This window comes from Anolis sagrei, chromosome 2 (genome assembly GCF_037176765.1).
Source record: "Anolis sagrei isolate rAnoSag1 chromosome 2, rAnoSag1.mat, whole genome shotgun sequence".
Taxonomy (NCBI): domain Eukaryota; kingdom Metazoa; phylum Chordata; class Lepidosauria; order Squamata; family Dactyloidae; genus Anolis; species Anolis sagrei.
Window position 1 is genome coordinate 288413990 of NC_090022.1, and position 21366 is coordinate 288435355.

At 42.4% G+C, this 21366-nt stretch overlaps 1 protein-coding gene across 6 annotated transcripts in view; it reads right to left on the reverse strand.

Moving 5' to 3' along the window:
* Positions 1-249: 249 nt before the first annotated feature.
* CTIF (cap binding complex dependent translation initiation factor) overlaps positions 250-21366 on the reverse strand; it is a 206806-nt gene continuing 185689 nt past the window's right edge. For all 6 annotated transcript variants that reach the window (XM_060761239.2, XM_060761236.2, XM_060761238.2 and 3 more), the window contains 3 exons: positions 7156-7311; positions 6273-6326; positions 250-3139 (listed from right to left, as the gene is read on the reverse strand). In XM_060761239.2, coding sequence (XP_060617222.2) covers positions 2924-3139; positions 6273-6326; positions 7156-7311 — 426 coding nt within the window. In that variant the 3' untranslated portion in view covers positions 250-2923. The remainder of the gene's footprint in view (positions 3140-6272; positions 6327-7155; positions 7312-21366) is intronic.

The window sequence follows — 21366 nt, forward strand, 5'->3', positions numbered from 1 at the left end:
CAGAACTGGCTATGATTAGTTTCGAGAAGAAAAGGCCGAAAGGTGACATGATAGCCATGTTTAAATATTTGAAAGGATGTCACATTGAGGAGGGACAATCCTGTTTTCTGCTTCTCTAGAGAATAGGGTATGGAGCACTGGCTTCAAATCGTAAGAAAAGAGATTCCACCTGAACATTAGGAAGACGTTTCTGAAGGTAAGAGCTGTTCAATGGTGGAATAGTCTGTCTCGGAGTCCGGTTGAGTCTCCTTCTCTGCAGGTTTGTAAACAAATCCTGGATGGCCATTTGTCAGGAGTGCTTTCCTTGTGTGTTCCTGCATGGCAGCAGGCTGGAATGGATGGCCCTTGGGGTCCCTTCAAACTTTATAGTTATATGAATGCACGAATTGCCAAGAAAAGAGATTCCATTTGGCCAAGATCTTCTTGACTATAAGAGATCTTCAAAAGTGCCTTGAAGGTTGGTGGACTCCTCTTATTAGGAGGTACATTTTTAAAGCAGAGGTTGGATGGCCACCTCTCTCCTTTAGCCGTGTGGAAAGTGGTTGGACCAGATGGCCCTTGTAGTCCCTTCCGACTCTATGATTCTATTTTGTTGTTGTTTTTTGTTTTCAAGTTGTTTTCAACATATAGGGTGCTAGCGGTGTCATCCTGAAATGCCTTATGAATCCACGCCACAGATCTCCCTCATTCAGAGCGATTCCCTGGAGATCAGATTGGGTTTCAGGGTGTTTATAATCATGGCAACGGTGTTGCAATTGTAAATGTGTAGCATAGCTGAACATGGACCCATAACTCAGTTATAAATCTGTAACTGCAATGCAGAATGCCAGCCAATGTGCTTCAAGGTGCATCAAGGTCAAAATGAGCTCTAAAACTTTGTGCCCACACAAAAAAACCTAGTGGTAGCTTTATAGCAGACAAGAAGAATATATGGGATTCACTGCTGGAAGAGAAGGATGTGTCTGCAAGGTTAGAAACCTTAAGAAGGAGATTAGCACTTGCTAAAAGCTGAGGTGGATGAGGCCCCCAAGTGAATTTGGACTACAACTCCCATCAGCAGCGGTACCTGGTGGCGTCATTGCAGGAGGGAGGCAAATATGGACTGGAATTTATTCTGAATTTCAATAGAGTGTGTTGTGTCATCAAGATTGCTAGCAGATGTTCTGTGTGTGCTATCACCTCTAGCATCTTAAAACTTAATATGAAGTATCCTTTTAAGTGGGCTTTTAGATATGCAAACTATATACTGACTATGGAAAAGACTAGTGGCATGTTTCAACTCAAAGTCTAAGCTTCTGTAAAGCATCACAGTTAACGCAATTCATGGATGATGGCATTGATGATGATAATATGTTACTAATCAGGAGCCTCTTCCTTCCTTCCTTCCTTCCTTCCTTCCTTCCTTCCTTCCTTCCTTCCTTCCTTCCTTCCTTCCTTCCTTCCTTCCTTCTACCACTGGCTCAAAATTGTAAATTCCACACACATACTTATCACTTTCTACTCACTAGCATCTAAAGAACATCTTCAAGTCTTCACTTCAGTTTCCCACTTCACCCTATTACAGTATTTTTCAACTCAAATGTAGTGGGTCCAACCTAACTGTACAATTACAACTACAAGGGTAATTTAAAGCCATTCTTAATTGGCAAAAGTGTTACCCCAAAAGGCCTTTCAACAAAATCAGCCAAAGGCCGATTGGTCCTGAAAGTAATCAGCACACCTCTGTAAGTCACCTTCCTGCACACAAATCAAGCAACTCACACCTTGCAACCACTTTCAGAAACAGAGTGTGTTGTGCATAGGTGGCATGGCCATCATGCAGACTTGCACAACACATCTAAGATGCTTTAAATGTATTACTTATGCATGATGCTCATATGTGATGTGTTGGCTGCATGAAATCACCCTAACTAATCCCCAACATCTGGAAAAAGGAGGGAGTCCCACCAAACTCAACATAGTATCAGGTTGGTAATGATAAGCAATTGGCAAGAAGTTGTGTGGCTTTAACACTTCCAAACTGGCTTTAGGGTTTTGCTTCCCTACAGAAAAAAGAAAATCCTTTTGCAAATCTGCAGCCTCACATCAAAACATTATGTTCGGTGTTAAACACTTCATAGCAATTAAACCATCTATGTGTATATAAATATATATGTGCATGTGTAATAAACCAACAAAGAAAAAAAAGCGAATACCCAGTGCAACTTTTCTATTAAAAAAGAAGAGAAAAATATATTCCCTCTGAATGTCTAATCTGGAATGAGGTTTCAGGATAAGAAGCAACAAAGAGGGAGGTCAGCAAAGGAGACAATACGCTGAAGACAAGAGGGAGGGAAGAAAATGGAGGTGAGGGGGGAGAGAAGGGGTCTCTCTGCTTGACAAAAGCTGTCAATTACCAGCGTCTGGTGTGGAACGTGTCTGCCTTTGTCCCCCCCAAAGACATCTGCCGTGCGCTGCCTCCTGCCAGTTGGCCCGAGTGAGCCCAGAGAATGCCATGAAAGCCATCCGCCCGCCAGGCCCTCCGACTCTTCATTCAGGTCCGCTGTGTTCTTTCTGAACCCAAACAATGACCTGGCGGGACGTGGAGCTGAATGAGCAATGGGTTTAATAAGAATGATAAAAAGGGGGGAACCTAAAAACAAAACACAGTAGGGGGAGAGGGGTGGCGACGGCACTTGAGGACACGGCTGAAAAGAAACATGCTTCGCCCCCATGAACATATTCTTAAGCATGCTGGGGTTTGTCTTCTTAGGTATCTGACCACAAAAGGTCTCTCAAAACCCTTCTCTGGTCACTATGTAGCTCAGTTCCTTCCCAAATCCTTTTCCCCACTCCCTCTCTCTTTCTCTCTCTTTCTCTCTGTGTTTTTTAAAGTGCGTGTCTTCATCCCGGCTCTCTACCATCCCTTCCTCCCATTCTCCTTTCAGGCTGTCAGTTTCTGGATTGTCTTGTTGTAGTACTGCGTGATGGTGGGCGTCAAGGGGTTCCAATTGTTGGCGTGCAGCTCAATGACCTCCAGGAGGAGAGAGCGGGTCAGCATGGACTCCGAGGGGCACAGCATCTTGTCACGCGCGATCGCCAGCAACTCCGTCATCAGCTCGGGCAGCTGCTCTTCCAGGAGTCGGCCGGTGCTCTGCAGCTGTCAAGGAAGAGGGAGAAGGGTCAAAAGAGGGGTGTCTGTGAGAGTGCCAACAAACCCCAACCTTGCGTCTGTCATCTCCTGTTCTTTTGCTTACAACTGGGAAGATATGGCCAGGGTAGAGACTGTGTCTCAATGTGCTGTTCTTTTGAGATGTTTATATGGCAGGTATGGGCAAACTTCAGCCCTCCAGGTGTTTTGGGAAGTCTGACTTGGCCACGGTAGTCCACGCTCTGGTTACATCCCGTTTAGACTACTGCAACGCTCTCTACGTGGGGTTGCCATTGAAGACAGCTCGGAAGCTTCAATTGGTCCAGCGTGTGGCAGCCATGATACTAACAGGGGCGGCACACAGGGAGCATACAACCCCTCTGTTGCCCCAGCTCCATTGGCTACCAATTTGCTACCGGGCCCAATTCAAAGTGCTGGCATTAGCCTATAAAGCCCTAAACGGTTCTGGCCCAAGTTACCTATCCGATCGCATCTCCACCTACGAACCCACTAGGACTTTGAGATCTTCTGGGGAGGCCCTGCTCTCGATCCCGCCTGCAACAGAGGCACGGCTGGTGGGGACGAGAGACAGGGCCTTCTCGGTGGTGGCCCCTCGGCTGTGGAACGTCCTTCCCATGGACATTAGATTGGCTCCCTCATTGATGGTATTCCAGAGAAAAGTGAAAACCTGGTTATTTGAACAGGCATTTGAATAGGCAGTGCAATGAATTTCAAGAAATGGAATTACGACTGACGAGTTTGGATCATGATTCTAGTTATGAGACGCCACTTGAATGTTTATTACTGTTAAATTGTTTAATCTGTTTCTGTGTTAATTGTTTTTAAGTACCTTATTGATGCCGCATTGAATTTTTGCCTTGATTGTTTGCCTTGTTTTTGCTTGATTGTTGTAAACCGCTATGAGTCGCCTTAGGGCTAAGAATAGCGGTATACAAATGATGTAAATAAAAATAAATTTTGGACTTCAACTCCCAGCATTCCTAACAGCCGGTAGGAATGTTTTATTGCATATCGACATTTGAACTCATGGCCAAAAGCAAGTCTCTTTCAGACACATGGGGTCTTGAAAAGCACATCAAGCAGTCTCCATTTGCTGTTCTTTTGATATGTCTACATGTTGTTGTTTTTTGCTGATACTTTGACTTATCATTCATATTTATACATTGCCATTTGAACACGTGATAGAAGGCAAGTCTCTTCCAGGCATATGGGATCTTGAGAAGCCCAGCTGAAAGTGCTAAAAGCTACATCACTTGTGGCAATGGGTGTGTTACAGTCAAACAAAGAAGAGATCTGAGGCTGAGGCTGAGGAGGGCGACCAAAATGGCAAAAGGTTCGGAAACCAAGCCCTAAGAAGAACAGCTCAGGGAGCTGGGTATGTTTAGTCTGGAGAAGAGAAGGTCAAGAGAGGACATGATGTTTAAACATTTGAATTACAAAATATTTGTCATGCTAAAGATGGTGCAAGCTTCTTTTCTTCTGCTCCAGAGACAAAGATACAGAGTAGTGGATTCAAACTCTCATTTTTTAAAAAACATTAGAAAAAAACTTCACTGATTATGATTTTAAGACTCTTCAAGTCCTTTGTCTACTTCAAGTCCTGTCCTGTCTGAATATCTGCTGGATCAGCCTTTAAAACAGTGGTTCCCAACCTTTTTTTGACCAAGGGCCATTTGACCAGGGACCACTTTCCAATATTAGTTCCAAAAAGGTTATGAATTAGTTTTTAGTCAGCTTTACATTTGGTTTGGTTATTTGGGGTGCATTGGATAGACCACATCAGCTCTAGTTTCTGATACAGAACATATGCCATCCAGTAGTCACCATCTGCTTGCCCACAGAAAACCATATTTAATAAGCCTTGGCACTATAAGAGGGTTTTGCTAGACCAGTTGTAACAGTGTAGTCACATAGAATCATAGAATCACAGAGTTGGAAGAGACCTCATGAGCCATCCAGTCCAACCCCCTGCCAAGAAACAGGAATATTGCATTCAAAGCACCCCTGACAGATGGCCATCCAGCCTCTGTTTAAAAGCCTCCAAAGAAGGAGCCTCCACCACACTCTGGGGCAGAGAGTTCCACTGCTGAACAGCTCTCACAGTCAGGAAGTTCTTCCTAAAGTTCAGATGGAATCTCCTTTCTTGTAGTTTGAAGCCATTGCTCCATTGCGTCCTAGTCTCCAGGGCAGCAGAAAACAAGCTTGCTCCCTCCTCCCTGTGACTTCCTCTCACATTTTTATACATGGCTATCATGTCTCCCTCAGCCTTCTCTTCTTCAGGCTAAACATGCCCAGCTCTTTAAGCCGCTCTTCATAGGACTTGTTCTCCAGTCCCTTGATCATTGATAACAGTGAGACCGTGGACCATATTTTAGTTCTTGTGGACCGCTGGTGGTCCACGGACCACAGGTTGGGAACCACTGCTTTAAAAGAACATAGGCAGCTAGTGGGAATGACTACTACTTCTGGGTACATTACTAGATGTTAGCTTCCTGTTGCATGGAGTAACCAAGAGTTATATCAATGCTTACTATCAGATATTTGGGATTTTAACCCATACACATACACACAGCCCACATTGCCAGCTAGCAAGGTGGAATAGTTTGAGTGTTTAATTTTGACTCTAGGGAGCAGAGTTTGATTCCCTGATCAGTCTTGGAAACTCACACACTTGCAGGCCCAGAAAACCTTACTAAACAACTTGCAGTCACATAATAAAATTTCCCGCAAATACTGTCCCAATCTCCAATCAAATAAAAAGCAAAGATGTGGAAAACAGGCCAAAACAGCAATCAAAATGAACTTGAGATCTGTTCTAATACTCTGAAATGCAATGGCATGATCCACAGGGAGAGAAAAATATGAAGATAATACTTCCCTGCACTAAAATGGCCAGACTGAAAAAAAGAAGAAGGGTGCTAAACCTTTAATATTTGTGTAAAAGAGAATTTCAATAGGTATTACTTGTTACCTGGTTGCATGACAAGCAACACCTGCAGAAATGTCCTTTTCTACACAATCATCAATGATGCGTAACCTTCTGCAGTTTTCAGTTTGGCAACCCTCCCTCCACAATGCCCTTCACCATCTTCTGGTTACGATAGAATATGATGATTCTCACCTCCATGGAACAGCAAAGGACAGCATCTTCTTTTATGTCCTGAGATTGCAACAACTGCAGAACAAAATGAAACAGCACAAAGACAGACATTGCTTAGGAAGAAGTCTTTCTAGGAATTTTTCTCAATAAGGTACACTTTGAGCATCCCTTATCTGGAATTCTGACATAGCCCAAATACCAAAATGGTCTGCGTGGGGGGCTGAGAGAGCAACACCTTCATTTTTTCATGATTTGATATACACAAACTTTATTTCATGGCCAAAATTATTAAAGTATTGTATAAAACTGTAAGTAAACATGCAACATAGATACATTACATGTTTAGGCTTGGGTTCCATCTCCAAGATATCTCATTCAGTATGTATATGCAAATACAGATGTTCCAAAAGTCAGAAGAATGAATAAATCAACATTCAAAACACTTCTGGTCTAAGACATTTTACATAAGGGATATCCAACCCATCCTCACAAGAAGAGAAACTTAAGATTAATCATATACAACAAAATGCAGTTATGAATGAATGAAGCTTTATTTATATCTCACCCCATCTCCCAAAGGGACTTGGAGAGGCTTACAACAAGACAGCAGTATAAATGATGATAAAACACACAATGAATCACTTTTTAACCTGAAGGAACATTATCTAGTAATTTCCAGATCTTGAAACATAACACTATAGTTGACTTCTGCTGGAGGCTGACCACAGAAACACCCTAGAGCAGGCATGGGCAAAGTTCAGTCCTCCAGGTGTTTTGGACTTCAACTCCCACAATTCCTAACAGCCAGTAATCAAACTCACAGAAGTTAAAGCCACAAATGTGGAGTGACAACTGTAGAGATTGCCCATTTGTTCTTGACCAAAGAGAAGGAAGAAGTCCTTACCTCCCTGAGGCAGGTATAAATGGGACAGACGAGGACTCGGAAGGGCTCTCCGGTGCTACTTCTCATGGTGCCAAATACTTCGCAGAGGAAGGTGATGAAGCCAAGCCAGCGCTCCACGTCGCTCTGCTGCAGCTCTTCCCGCATCGTGAAGTCTTTCTGCAAAAGAAAAAGAAGAAAAGACAAGCCCACGAAGGCCATCAGAAAGAGGAAAAAAGCACAATTGGCATAGAAGCCTGGCAGCAGCTTGCGAAACAAAGTGCCAAGAAACAAGCACAGGAGGGCAAAATGACCATGAATACTGAAACAGGCAGGGCACCCCTGTTCTTAGAATCATGGAGTTAGAAGAGACTGAAAAGGTCATCTAGTCCAACCCCATTTTGCCATGTACGAAGACACAATCCAAGCATTTCCCAACAGATGGCCATTCAGCCTTGGTCTAAAAGCTTCCAGAGAAGGAGATTCCACCATATTCTGAGGAAGTGTATTTCACAGTCAAATAGCTCTTACCACTAGGAAATGTTTAGATGGAATCTCTTCTCCTATGATTTAAATCCATTGCTCCATGTTGTAGTCTCTGGAGCAGTGGAGAACAAGCTTGTTTTCATAACTTCTGAAGATGCCTGCCACAGATGAAGGCGAAATGTCAGGAGATAATACTTCTAGAACATGGCCATACAGTCTGAAAAACCTACAACAACCCAGTGATTCCAGCCATGAAATCCTTCAACAATACAAGCTTGTTCTATTCTGAACATGACGTCCTTTCAAATATTTAAACATAGCTATCATATCCCCTCTCAACCTTCTCTTCTTCAGGCTAACCATACCCATCTCCCAAAGCCATCTCCAGACCTTTTACTATTTTGGTGACCCTTCTCTGGATACATTTCAGCTTATCAATGTTCTTCTTGAACTGTGGTGTCCAGAACTGGACATAGCACTCCAGGTGAGGTTTGACCAAAGCAGAAGAGAAGCAGAATGAAGGGGGACTATGATTTTCCTTGGTCTAGACCCCATACTCCTATTGATGCAGCCTAGAACTGTATTGGTTTGTTAGCTGCTAGATAACTCTTTCTGTGAATCAGTCTTCCATATTTATATAACTGACAGAACTGGTCTTCCTTTATCTAGTGGGATGACATGGCAGAACCTTTAAACCGAATATGAAATTTTGGACAGTAGGGCAGATGATCACATGTTTGAATTCTTCACTGCACGAAGCTTGCTTTTCTGGAGAGGAATAAAAAATGTTACCAACCCAACCCCTTGTAGTTTGTGGTGGTACATTGCTCTTAGTCCCTTCCAGATTCTTTCAGACTATAACTCCCAGCATCCCCTAAACCAGGCCCTTTAGGAGAGGATGATAATCCAAATGCACTGCTTTCAAGCTGCAAGCTTTCTTCTCCTTGGATTTCTTTGAGAGCCTCCCAATCCCTGCATATTTCCAATTTCCTATTCTTGGACTGAAACGTCCAGCAATCCTCCAGATAGATAGATTAGATAGAGATAGATAGGTAGGTAGATAAATTGATCAGGAGGACTGCTAGGAGTTGCAGTCCAAGAATAGGTAGAGAAGGAAGAACGGGGAGAAAGAGGAAGAGAAAGAAAAGGGAAGGAAGGGAAGAGGAAGAGAAGGAAGGAAGGAGAGAATGAAAGAAAACAAGGAAAGGAAGGAGAGAAAGAAAGGAGGAGAGAAAGAGGGAAGGAAGGATGGCCATAATAACGTGTGGCGGGCACAGCTAATCTTCTATATAAATAAAAATGAAATGTTCATTTGTGGGATTTGCATAACTCATAAACCACTGGACGAATTGACATCAAATTTGGACAAAATACATGTATCAGGCCAACGAGTGACCATCACTCATAAAAGCACTGAAAAACACTGCGGAAGGGACTTAAAAAACCAAAAAACATAATACACTACAATGCATGCGCAAAACCATATATATACATAAACACACATATATACACATATACACACACTAAGCACATATACACAGACTGGGCCACAGCAATGCATGGCAGGGGACGGCTAGTGATTAATAAATCACTATGAAACTGATACCGTATTGAACAGAACAAGACATGCATTTGTTTATGATTTGAATGAAACGAAAGTTTAAGAGGAAATGTTTCCAATCCATAAAATTTACATCTCCCCAGGTTTCATGCAAAATGACCAAAAATGAGAAACTTAAAAAAAGGGGGAGGAAAAGCATACATTATCCCAAACATGCTTGAAATATGAGCACACACACACAGAGTTTAAATCAATCCAAAAATATGAATTTGACAAAAAAAAAAATCAGAAAGTTGGACAGGATAAGATTAATAGCAATTTCTCACAGAATGTTTCTCCGTATTTTTCCAACTCGCAAATCCTAAGACTGCCCTTTGAAACCTCAGCTTTTGGGCTAAAAAACGCTTACTGTAGCATTTCTGCTTCCTGCAAAGGACCACATCAATAGCCTTCAAAGCTGCAAAGTGTTTCAAGGTTTCCAAGGCACGATCAGAGTCATTTAGGACAACTACACGGACAATGGATTAGGATTTAGGCAGCAAGCTGAAACAGCTGCGCAAAAGCAAAATGGAGCAGAAAAGTCAGGAACTTGTTTCTTGGATATTGGCTATTAGTTTCTAAGGATTTCTTTTTATCCCACTCCATCTCAGGAGCTGTTGGAAGGGAGGGAAAATGCAGAATGGCAAAAAGTGGTGGGAACATAATGCTGAAACCAACCCAATCCAAACTCCCAACACTGTGGTGTGCTTAGAAGCTGTTTAGGTAGTCCAAGTGAATAAAGTGATACACTGAAGGTGCCGATAAAAAATTAGACACCATCAAAGAATGCACAACAGCACAACTGAGTTATCCTTGTGGAACTCTGCTTAGGCAACTGGAACTGGATAAATCCATTCAACAATAATGGTTTGACCCCACCTTTCTCAATATTGTACAGGTGCATTTGCTGATACCAACAAGGTGTCTATCGATACAAATGTTATTGACCACAGAATCATAGAGTTGGAAGAGACCTCATGGGCCATCCAGTCCAACCCCCTGCCAAGAAGCAGGAATATTGCATTTAAATCACCCCTGACAGATGACCAGACCCAGATATAGGTGAAGGTATAGATGGGCTCCAAGTTGCCCTATTCTCAGTAGTCCCAACTGACGACTTGAAGACTCAGGGCCATACCTGGCTTGCTTGAGTTTATGAATCTGTAATATGATCTTCCTCTTTTCCTACTGATTTCTACTTTACCAGGCATTATAGGTTCAAATATAGGGAGTGGTGTGAGCTTCTGCTGTCAGCCCCAGCTTCTACCAACCTAGCAGTTCGAAAATATGCAAATGTGAGTAGGTGGGAAGGTAACGGTGTTCCATGCAGTCATGCTGGCCAAATGACCTTGGAGGTGTCTATGGACAACGCTGGCTCTTTGGCTTAGAAATAGAGATGAGCACCAAGCCCCAGAGTCAGACACGACTGGACTTAATGTCAGGGGAAAACCTTTACCTTTACTTAGGCATAACTGTCCTTTTTTCAAGTAAGCCATTCTTCCCATGATATAGCCAAAATATTGCAATCTCAGTTTGTGATCTTGGCTTCCAGATCTGATTTGCTTTGGATCTATTTATTTCATAGTATCTGTGGAACTCTCTTCCAGCACCACATTTTAAATCAGCTTTCTTCACTGTCAGCTTCCTTCATGGTCCAGCTTTCACAACTATATTCAAAAACAGGAAATATGATGGCATGGGCAACCCTAACATTAGCATTCAATTATATATCTTTATACTTGAGGATTTTGTCTATAGTTCCCTTGTAGCTGCCCTTCCGAATCCTTGTCTTCTTCTGATTTCTTGATTGCAATCTCCATTCTGCTTCATGGCTGAGCCAAGGCATGGGAAATCTCAAACTATTTCAATGTCTTTGTCATCTACTTTAAAAGAATGCAAATCACCTATGGTCACAATTTTTGTTTTCTTAATGTTCAACTATAAACCTGCCTCGACATGTCTTCCTTGACTTTTTCCCAATAATTTTTCCAAGTCTTTGCTACTTTTTGCTAATAGTATGGTATCATCTGCATATTTTAATTTTTGCTACTGTTTTCTCCATTTTCCAAACCTTCTTCCCTCAAGTCTAATCCTGATTTATGTATGACAATTCAGCACACAAGCTAAATAGACACTCTTTAAAGATCTAAAAAACTGACACAAAGAGGAGGGTACAAGTTTGTTTAGTGCTTCCCCAGGTGATAGAACAGGATGGAATCCTGGAACGATTCCATCAGCGCTGCCTCCGGAAAATCCTGCAAATCTCTTGGGAAGACAGGCAGACAAACATCAGCATGCTGGAAGAAGCAAAGACCACCAGCATTGAAGCGATGGCCCTCCACCATCAACTCCGCTGGACCGGCCACATTGTCCAGATGCCTGACCACCATCTCCCAAAGCAGTTGCTCTACTACTACGAACTCAAGAACGGAAAACAGAATGTTGGTGGACAGGAAAAGAGATTTAAAGATGGGCTCAAAGTCAACCTTAAAAACTCTGGCATAGACACTGAGAACTGGGAAGCCCTGGCCCTTGAGCGCTCCAACTGGAGGTCAGCTGTGACCAGAAGTGCTGTAGAATTTGAAGAGGTACGAATGAAGGGTGAAAGAGAGAAACATGCCAGGAGGAAGGCACATCAAGCCAACCCCGACCGAGATCGCTTCCCACCTGGAAACTAATGTTCTCACTGCGGAAGACGATGTAGGTCAAGAATAGGGCTCCACAGCCACCTACAAACCCACAAAAATAGTCATCAAGGAAGACCATCTTACTCGTCCAATGAGGGATCACCTAAGTAAGTAAGCAAGCAAGCAAGTAAGTAAGACAGAACAGGTCTAATGACATTAAGTAACAGTAGATACCAATTGAATATTGGAAGGAATGTCCTGATAAAAGGAATGGTTTGGAAACTGAACCAAACACCTAGAGAAGCAGTGGGGTCGTTTTCTTGGAATGTCTTCAATAGAATTAATGGACATTCGGTAAGTCTAGACAAATTAAATCCTATTGACTCAATGGACCATTTCTAGTTGGGTGTAACACATGGATTGTTTTAATTGTCCCATTGAAAGCAATGGCAAGTAGAAATGCAAACTTGGGCAGAATGGTGTTCCTGAGGAGGAATTTTTAAAAGCTCTCCCAGAGGGCAAGTTCATGTATCGCACATTTCTCGAAACCTAACCTAAAAAAAGCCCAAGGCAGGCACGCTTTTCATCTTAACTAGCAAATTCTGGGAGACTTTATGTTTTGACTACAGCCCGAGCAATGGGTTTGTTGCCAGTTCAAAATCTTCAAACAGAAAATACACCTCTCCTTATTTATCACTGGCAGTGGGCCGCCATTGGCAGTAAGTACTTCATGCTGGGTTCTTTAGAAGCTGCTGTGAGTCTGGCCAGAACTAAGAATATGTGAACTCTTAATACATCAGCAGCCCTCGCTCGTTGGCTTTGCTTTATTTTAAGCTCTTCTCCATGCCAACAAATCCCAGCAAAAAAGTGCTTCTAATAATATGGTTAAAAACTTTATCTAAATGACCGAGGAACATTAAAAACTATATATATAATCCCCAGTTAATAAGTTTGGAGAAATGCTGTACAGATGTATATGTGTGACTGTGTAATTTATTTAAAGTGATAGGAGGCTATGACATGAGATATCCCAGGAATGCGATAATTTCAATTAAGCAAGAGCATCAGACAATGAGTTACCATCTGAACACGAGGAAGAACTTCCTGACTGTGAGAGCTGTTCAGCAGTGGAACTCTCTGCCCCAGAGTGTGGTGGAGGCTCCTTTTTTGGAAGCTTTTAAGCAGAGGCTGGATGGCCATCTGTCAGGGGTGATTTGAATGCAATATTCCTGCTTCTTGGCAGGGGGTTGGACTGGATGGCCCATGAGGTCTCTTCCAACTCTTTGATTCTATGATTCTATGATCTGACGTTTTCTTCTCTGTCTAGGTTGAGGAGCATTTAATAATGTCCAGGATTTTCAGGAAATATGTACTTTGGGATGAAGAAAACACCACATTAATAACAGTGATTTATACAGTTGAAAAATCAGGGACTTTTTGCTTATCTGGAAGACCTTATGGGACACTTAATTATTCATAGTTTTGAGAAGCTTCCTCTTCCAAAATTAGGAACTTCAAAGGAGTGGAGATCTTTTAATAGAGCATTCCATGTTTGAAGATAAAGGTAGGGTGACAAAACAACAGCTACAGAACTTGAAGGCCAATCTGAGATGGACGGTATGGGTTACAGAGATCTAGAGGAAATGTTGACATTGTCAGAGGTTTATTAAGACGGGAGGCATGAGAGTTCCTCTTCTGATGATGGCAAGGCTTGTTCAGTTCTTCAATCTACAAGCAGTTCAAGGGTAGCAAAGTGTGGCCCTCTAAGGATTGTTTTTTTGGTCATCAAACCCTATAGAGTCCAGGAGAGTCCAAAGGCTGTCTTTCTTCAACTAAAATTACCGTGGGTCAGAATCAGAATACAAAACAGTAAATATGTAAACATTTTCAAGCAAAAAGTGTGGGATATCTTTTATGGAAACCTCAATCCATGTGAAAGGCAGATAAGAAAGAATAATGATGGTGATGATGATGACGACGACAACAACAATCGCCTTTTCAATAGTTCAAGGAACATGAAGGGCACTGTAGACTACTTCAACCAGAGAAGTCAGCCATAGCAGAGCACCTGATGAACCAACCTGGGCACAGCATATTATTTGAGAACACAGAAATGCTGGATCACACCAACAACCACCATGTCAGACTACACAGAGAAGCCACTGAAATCCACAAGCATGCGGACAATTTCAACTGAACGGAAGAAACCATGAAAATGAACAAAACCTGGCTACCGGTATTAAAAAACTCTGAAATTATAACAGTAAATAAAGAACTAAAATCAAACACAGGGGAACTCCAGACAAGAATCAATCAGGAACAGCTAATCACCTCCTAACAAGGGATTCCCCCAGGCAGTAACAAGTCAAACCTAAAAACTGTCAGGCCATCAAATGCTAATTAAGGTGGCCAATTGAAACATTTACGCCTAGCTCCAACAAACAAGAGTTCTTTCTCCCACCCTGGACCTTCCACAGATATATAAACCCAATTTTCCTAGTTTCCAACAGATCTCACAACCTCTAAGAATGCCAGCCACAGATGCAGGCAAAAGTCAGGAGAGAATGCTTCTAGAACATGGCCGTACAGCCCGAAAAACCTACAACAACCCAGTTCATACCCCCTTTCTATTTAACATAAAGAAAATCAATTTTTGGAAACTGGAAGTGGACTTCCCCAAACCTTTGAATTCTTTTAATTATAGTTTTTGGGGAGTTTGTGTGCCCATCCTGGAACACCCTAGGGACAGAAAATTGGCCTCTTGGTCTCTTGAAATTGCCCATCATGACCAATCCAGCTGTTTGTGTCCAAGCTTCCTTCCTTCCATCTTCATTATAACAAACAAACAAATAATGAAGATAGAAGGAAGGAAGCTTGGACACAAACAGCTGGATTGTTTGTGAACTTGTTTTGTTCTCTTAGAAATGTAATACAATGGTATGGTTGCTGATGACACGATAAATAAATAAATAAATCATTATAAAAACGAAGCTCAGGAATGGATGTTAAACACAGAATTCAGCATGCAGTAAGACTCATTGCCTGGAATTTTCAGAGCCATCGTTCAAAGAAGGAATTTTCCAAGCTTGAAGTCTTTCAAAGAAATCTATCAGAAGACGTGAATATAACTAGTCCAATTGCTGTCTTTGGCTGCCAAAATCTCCCAGGAAGGGGGAAAGGAAATCTCTCCCCAATTTGGGATGAATATTTGTGTAATTCATTCCTATGAAGACAGTTAGGCAAAGCTCTTGCCTGAATCCTCAGCGGGATCATCACTGCAAAAATTCCAAATACTGTTTTTCACATGGAAAGCCAGGTAGATTTCCAGTTTCGTGTTGTTCTCCAACTAAGTTCACTCTTTTGTTCCATCACAATGAAATGTTGCCTGTTTCAATTGCTCTAGTTTGGCTGTTGAGGAGTATATAAAGTTCACGGCAGTTGCATACTTCATTCAAATATCCAAAGGAAAGAATTTTGCAACTCTTCTATTATTCCATGCTGAGATGAGGAAGCACTCCCTGCAAATGGAGGCCAGTGTCTTCAGTCAGTCCTTTTCTTATACTTTCAAGAGTGTCATGGGATTTCCACATTTGGCTCGTCTTCCCAACTCAATTTGCAGCAAAATTGTACATCTGAAAGAACTAGGCTTTTAGTATTGGTGGGTGTTGATTCCCATTTTAATAATGCAATGAATTTTAGTTCAAATTTAGAAAGAGCTGCCCAAGGTTCTGAATATCTTTTGGGAATATGGTTGATCTCTGGAATGCATTCACCATCCCACTAACAAGGATGCTACCAGATACTATTGCCTTTTAAAGCAGGTCTACTCCATTGGAAAGGTCCAGCTTCCCAATATAGAAACAGAAGTATCTCAGTTTCACTATCTACAATACCTCGAACATGCAGTGGATCCTTGGTATCTGCTAGAGTTTTGTTTCAGGACCCCCATGGATATGAAAATCCATAGATGTCCAAGTCTCATTATATACAATGGCGTAGCAAAAGGGCAAAATCACGGTTTGGTTTTTGGATTTCTTTTAAAATCTTTTAGATGGTGGGCATATGAATGGTTGAAATAGGCAGGATTATTTTTAATATACATGTGTCATTGTGATAATTTTATGCTTATGTTGTTTTGTGAATTTTATGATATGCTGTTTACTTTGTATGTTTCAATGATGTTACTTGGAAACCGACCTGAATCCCCCTCGGGGAGATAGAGCGGTATATAAATAAAGTTTTTATTTATTTATTATTATTGAATCCTTGGATGCACAATCTGTGGATATGGAGGACTGACTACAAACTATTGAAACAGATCCTATCCCCCAGCCTCAGGATAGAGATGCTATTTAACCAATTGCAGTCATTATGTAAACATGTTCTAAAGCAGTGGTTCACAACCCGTGTGTCCCCAGGTGTTTTGGCCTACAACTCCAAGAAATCCCAAACAGTTTACCAACTGTATTGCTTTCATGGCCAGAATCACTGGGTTGTTGTAGGGTTTTTCGGGCTATATGGCCATGGTCTAGAAGCATTCTCTCCTGATGTTTTGCCTGCATCTATGGCAAGCATCCTCAGAGGTAGTGAGGTTTTAAAATCTTTTAGGTGGTGGGCATATGAATGGTGGGCAGGCGAAACGTCAGAAGAGAATGCCTCTAGACCATGGCCATATAGCCCGAAAAAACCTACAACAACCCAGGTTACCAACTATTAGGATTTCTGGGAGTTGAAGGCCAAAACATCTGGGGACCCATAGGTTGAGAACCACTGCTCTATTTTATTATTTATTTATTTATTTACTACACTTTTATCCCACCCTTTTCAGCCTGAAAGCGACTCAGGACGGCATGTAGACTGACAACATTAGATGCCAAACACACATAAATACATCATTTTAAACAGGTTAAATCACATAATAAAATTCATAATAAAACAGTTTAAAACTATAAAAAATCAAGGACTTTCAGGTTAAAATCCATGTCTATTTGCATCGCTAAGCCGTTCCATATTTGTTCACAATACTGAGTTATCTGGCTACAATAAGGTTCCAAAAGCTTGCTTGAAGAGCCAGATTTTCACTTTTTCCCCTAAAGGTCAGGAGGGAAGGGGCTGATCTAATATCCCCAGGAAGGGAGTTCCACAGCTGAGGGGCCACCACTAAGAAGGCCCTGTCTCTCATCCCCACCAAACACGCCTATGAGGGACCGAAAGCAGGACCTCCCTGGATGATCTTAAATTCCTGGAAGGTTCGTAAGGGGAGACACGTTCAGATAGGTAAGGCATGAGATCCTATCTGATCTTTGAAGCTATGGAAGATCACCCCTGGAAACTACCTTGAATGAATCCCAGGTGCTGTTGGCAATATTTCAGAGAAAGGAACTTGCAAAACTACCTCTGAATATTCTTCGCCTAAGAAAACCCAATAAAACTCATGGCCATAAGTCAACAAGCAGCTTTAAGGCATACACACACACACACACACAATCAACACCGTTATCTATATAAATAAAAATGTAATGTTTGTTTGTGGGATTAACAGAACTCAAAACCCCCTGGATGAATTGGCACCAAATTGGCACCAAATTTGGACACAAGACACCTAACAACCCAATGTATGTCCTTCACTCAAAAAAATTGATTTTGTCAATTGGGAGTTGTAGTTGCTGGGATTTATAGTTCACTTTCAATCAAAGAGCATTCTGAACCCACCAACGATGGAATTGAACTAAACTTGGCACACAGTTCTCCCATGACCAACAGAAAATATTGGAAGGGTTTGGTGGGCATTGACCTTGAGTTTTGGAGTTGTAGTTCACCTACATCCAGAGAGCACGGTGCACTCAGTGATGGATCTGGACCAAACTTGGCACAAATACTCAATATGCCCAAATATGAACACTGGTGGAGTTTGGGAAAAATAGACCTTGACATTTCGGAATTGCAGTTGCTGGGATTTGTAGTTCACCTACAATCACAGAGCATTCTGAACCCCACCAATGATAGAATTGGGCCTAACCTCCCACACTGAACCCCCATGAGGGCCGCAGCAATGCGTGGCAGGGGACGGCTAGTTTTAAATGAAATCAAGAGATACTGCTTGGCCTAGTTAAGCAACAATTATGCTTTATTTTTATAATGCTCTGAGAATGTTCAGTGTGCTTTCTATACATCAACATCCTTGGGTGGGTCAGCATTATTACCACTCTTGTTGTGATGGAAGCCACCATAGTATTCCAAGCACGGAGACTTCCTTTCCTTGCGGTACTAAATAGGACCCTTATGTTTATGCTGGAGGGAGCCAAGCAGTGCCTTTCAGAGGGTGGGAGCTGAATCAAGCCCAGCTGGCCCCGTTCACTGCAGATCAAGCTACTGGGAATGCAGCCGGCTTCTCACTACATCACCCCATCCCACTGGCGTTCTGTTTCGTGTCATGCTAGGCTGTGACAGAATGCTGGAAACCGAATTATATATATAGACAGACAGATACAGATGCCAATCAAGAGAAATTCGTGCCTGTCATGAATTCGTGCAAGCATGAAATTTGTCCGTGGTGCTTATTACTGGGAGTACTTTATGTTGGTTCTCCTTGGTCTCAGTGCCATGAATAACCTTACCTTCGTGCTGCAAAATCTATCTTATTATATTACCCCCCACCCCCTTTCGTTTTTGCTTCTTGAAAGGCTCTGGGGAGGTAGCTGAAATTCTCTGAACACCTCTCAGACAAGTTTGCCTCGCTGTGTGAAAATCCAAGCTGCTGCCAGACATAAGGAGGCTGTGCTCAGACGCGTCTGATGGGTCAACGGAGGAAGTCGGCTTCGGAGGTGCATTTGTGTGAAAGCGGCAGGGTTCCTGGATTGTGATCCAGCATGTGGCAGTCTGTCTAGCATGAGCCTGGTGACATGTTCGTGACACCTTCTGAACAGGTTTTCTGAGGAACGATGAGTTCACAGCAGTATGCCAGACAAGGAAACCAGGGAGGCAAAGACATGTATGCATGCATGCATCATCCCCACACAAAGCCAACACATATACACATGCCTTCCCTCCCTTGTTATAAAAGAAATTGCTCTAAGGTTTGTTGTGCTGTATTACAGAGATGGTTTCTTCTATCAAGAAGTAGCTGATTAAGTTGCACATTTTAATTTATTGTATGTATTGCATTTGTATGCCACCTTTGTCCCAGAATGGGACCAGAGGCAGCTTCCAAAGCTACTATTTATTTATTTACTTATTGTACTTCTACCCCACCCTTCTCAACCCCCCCCCCCCCCCCCAACTCAGGGCGGCTTACAAAAAGGCACGATTCGATGCCTACACAAGATATACATATATACAAAACAGCAGTTAAAACAATTAGCAAGTTAAAACAATCAGTACATAACACAATCAATAAAACTAATCTCATGTTCAGAGTTCCATAATTCCATTCCGTTTAGTCAATTCCTGTCCAACGTCAAGTCCTTTCTTTAGCTGCCAGAATGTCCAAATGCCTGGTGCCAAATCCAAGTTTTCAATTTTTTCCTAAAGGAAAGGAGGGGTGTTGCTGATCTAATTCCACAGGTGAGGGGCCACCACTGAGAAGGCCCTGCTCCTCGTCCCCATCAATCTCACTTGTGATAGAGGTGGAGTCGAGAGCAGGGCCTCCCCAAAAGATCTTAGACTCCGAGGTGGGACGTAGAGGGAGATCCGTTCGGACAAATACACTGGGCCGGAACCGTATAGGGGCCGTATATATTAAAAACACTCACAATTAAAAAAAAACATCTGAAAGCACAAAAACAGTAAAGAAATATATATTTTAAAATATACACAATTTAAAAAAGAAAAAAAGTTTTCTTAGAAAGCTCTCCTGCTTGCATGTTAAAAGCCTACTTGGAAGGAAAGCAGGCAAGAGGCCCATCTGGCCTCCCATGGAAGGGAGTTCCAGAAGGTAGAAGCAGCCACTGAAGGGAATCTTCAAACAGCAGTCTGGGAGTTTGCCTCCACAGGCTCTGCACTACTTTGAAAAATTAGGTGGACATAGCATCTGGCCTCTAAGTGTCAGTAGGAGTGCCAAGATCGGGATGAGAAAGGTCCATGTCCTTGCAGGAGGTCTGAGTCAAAGTCCGAGGACCAGTAAGTAAACAAATTGAAGGGTAAGGCAAAGCGATGGTCAACAAGACGTCCGTAGTTGTTAAAACCATTAGAGAAGAGTCAAAAGCTGCTAGAAGAGGTTCCTAGATGCTGCTGTTCACGGCGGAAAAAAGGAACTGAGGTTTAGCCCCATCCACAGGCATATATAGTACACAAGGAGTGTGGGCAGGGTCTCCACCAAAATGTTTTACTTTGAAAGTGTTGGGTTTCATCCCTGGACTGCATAAGTCGCTTGTGTCATCAAGTCTCCAGTCCTCAATGAGTAGCTAGACTTGGATATAGGATTAGAGTAAGGGATTCCTTTCCCACATTCCTATGCATGCTTCTCCCAGAAGTGGCTTTGTCTTTACTCTTCTTGCTTGCCACTATCCCCTCTCCTTTGAAGATGTAGCAATGGCATCTCAATGAGGTACAAGGTATCTTCCTCTTTAAAGGTATTTTTATTGCCCTGGATTTTGGCCATGTGGCCATTCTCCATTGCTCTCTCTCTGCCTTTGTCTCCCTTTCAGTGTGGGCGCATTTTGCCTTTCTCCAAGCAAAATATAACTACATGGATAGTTTGACTTTTTATCCTTTTACCTTTCTTAGTAAGCTTGTTAGCTCCAAGACCTTTTCTATCTAGAATGGATCTTTTATACTTCAATAAATGTTTTGAACTCAAAGTTCTGTCTCTGCAAGCCTGTACCATCCCGTTCAATGGAAGCTAATCCTGATTCACCACACATAAGTTTCTGCTGATTATGGAATTTGCTTCTAGCACTCTGCTGTATTTATGGAGGAATCACCACAAGTCATAGAATCATAGAATCAAAGAGTTGGAAGAGACCTCCTGGGCCATCCAGTCCAACCCCATTCTGCCAAGAAGCAGGAATATTGCATTCAAATCACCCCTGACAGATGGCCATCCAGCCTCTGTTTAGAAGCTTCCAAAGAAGGAGCCTCCACCACACTCTGGGGCAGAGAGTTCCACTGCTGAACGGCTCTCACAGTCCTCATGTTCAGATGGAATCTCCTCTCTTGTAGTTTGAAGTGAGGGTTATTTTCAGCCTAACAGCTCTGATTCCCAACAAAAAGCTATAGAAGGTTTCAAATAGCTGTGCATGCACAGGGAAAACTCATATGTGCATATTCCACAGACTCCACAAAGAAGAAATCACAGAATCCTAGAAACGGAAAAGATCATAAGAGTCATTCAACCCAAATGCTGCAATGCAGGAATATACACTCCTAAGAGATGGCTCTCCAACTCTTGTTTGAAGTCCCCCCAAAAAGGAGAACCTATCACCCTCTGAAGCAGTCTATACCATTGTCAACCAGCCGGTGATGCAGTGGGTTAAACCCCTGTGCTGGCAGGACTGAAGACTGACAGGTCGCAGGTTCGAATCC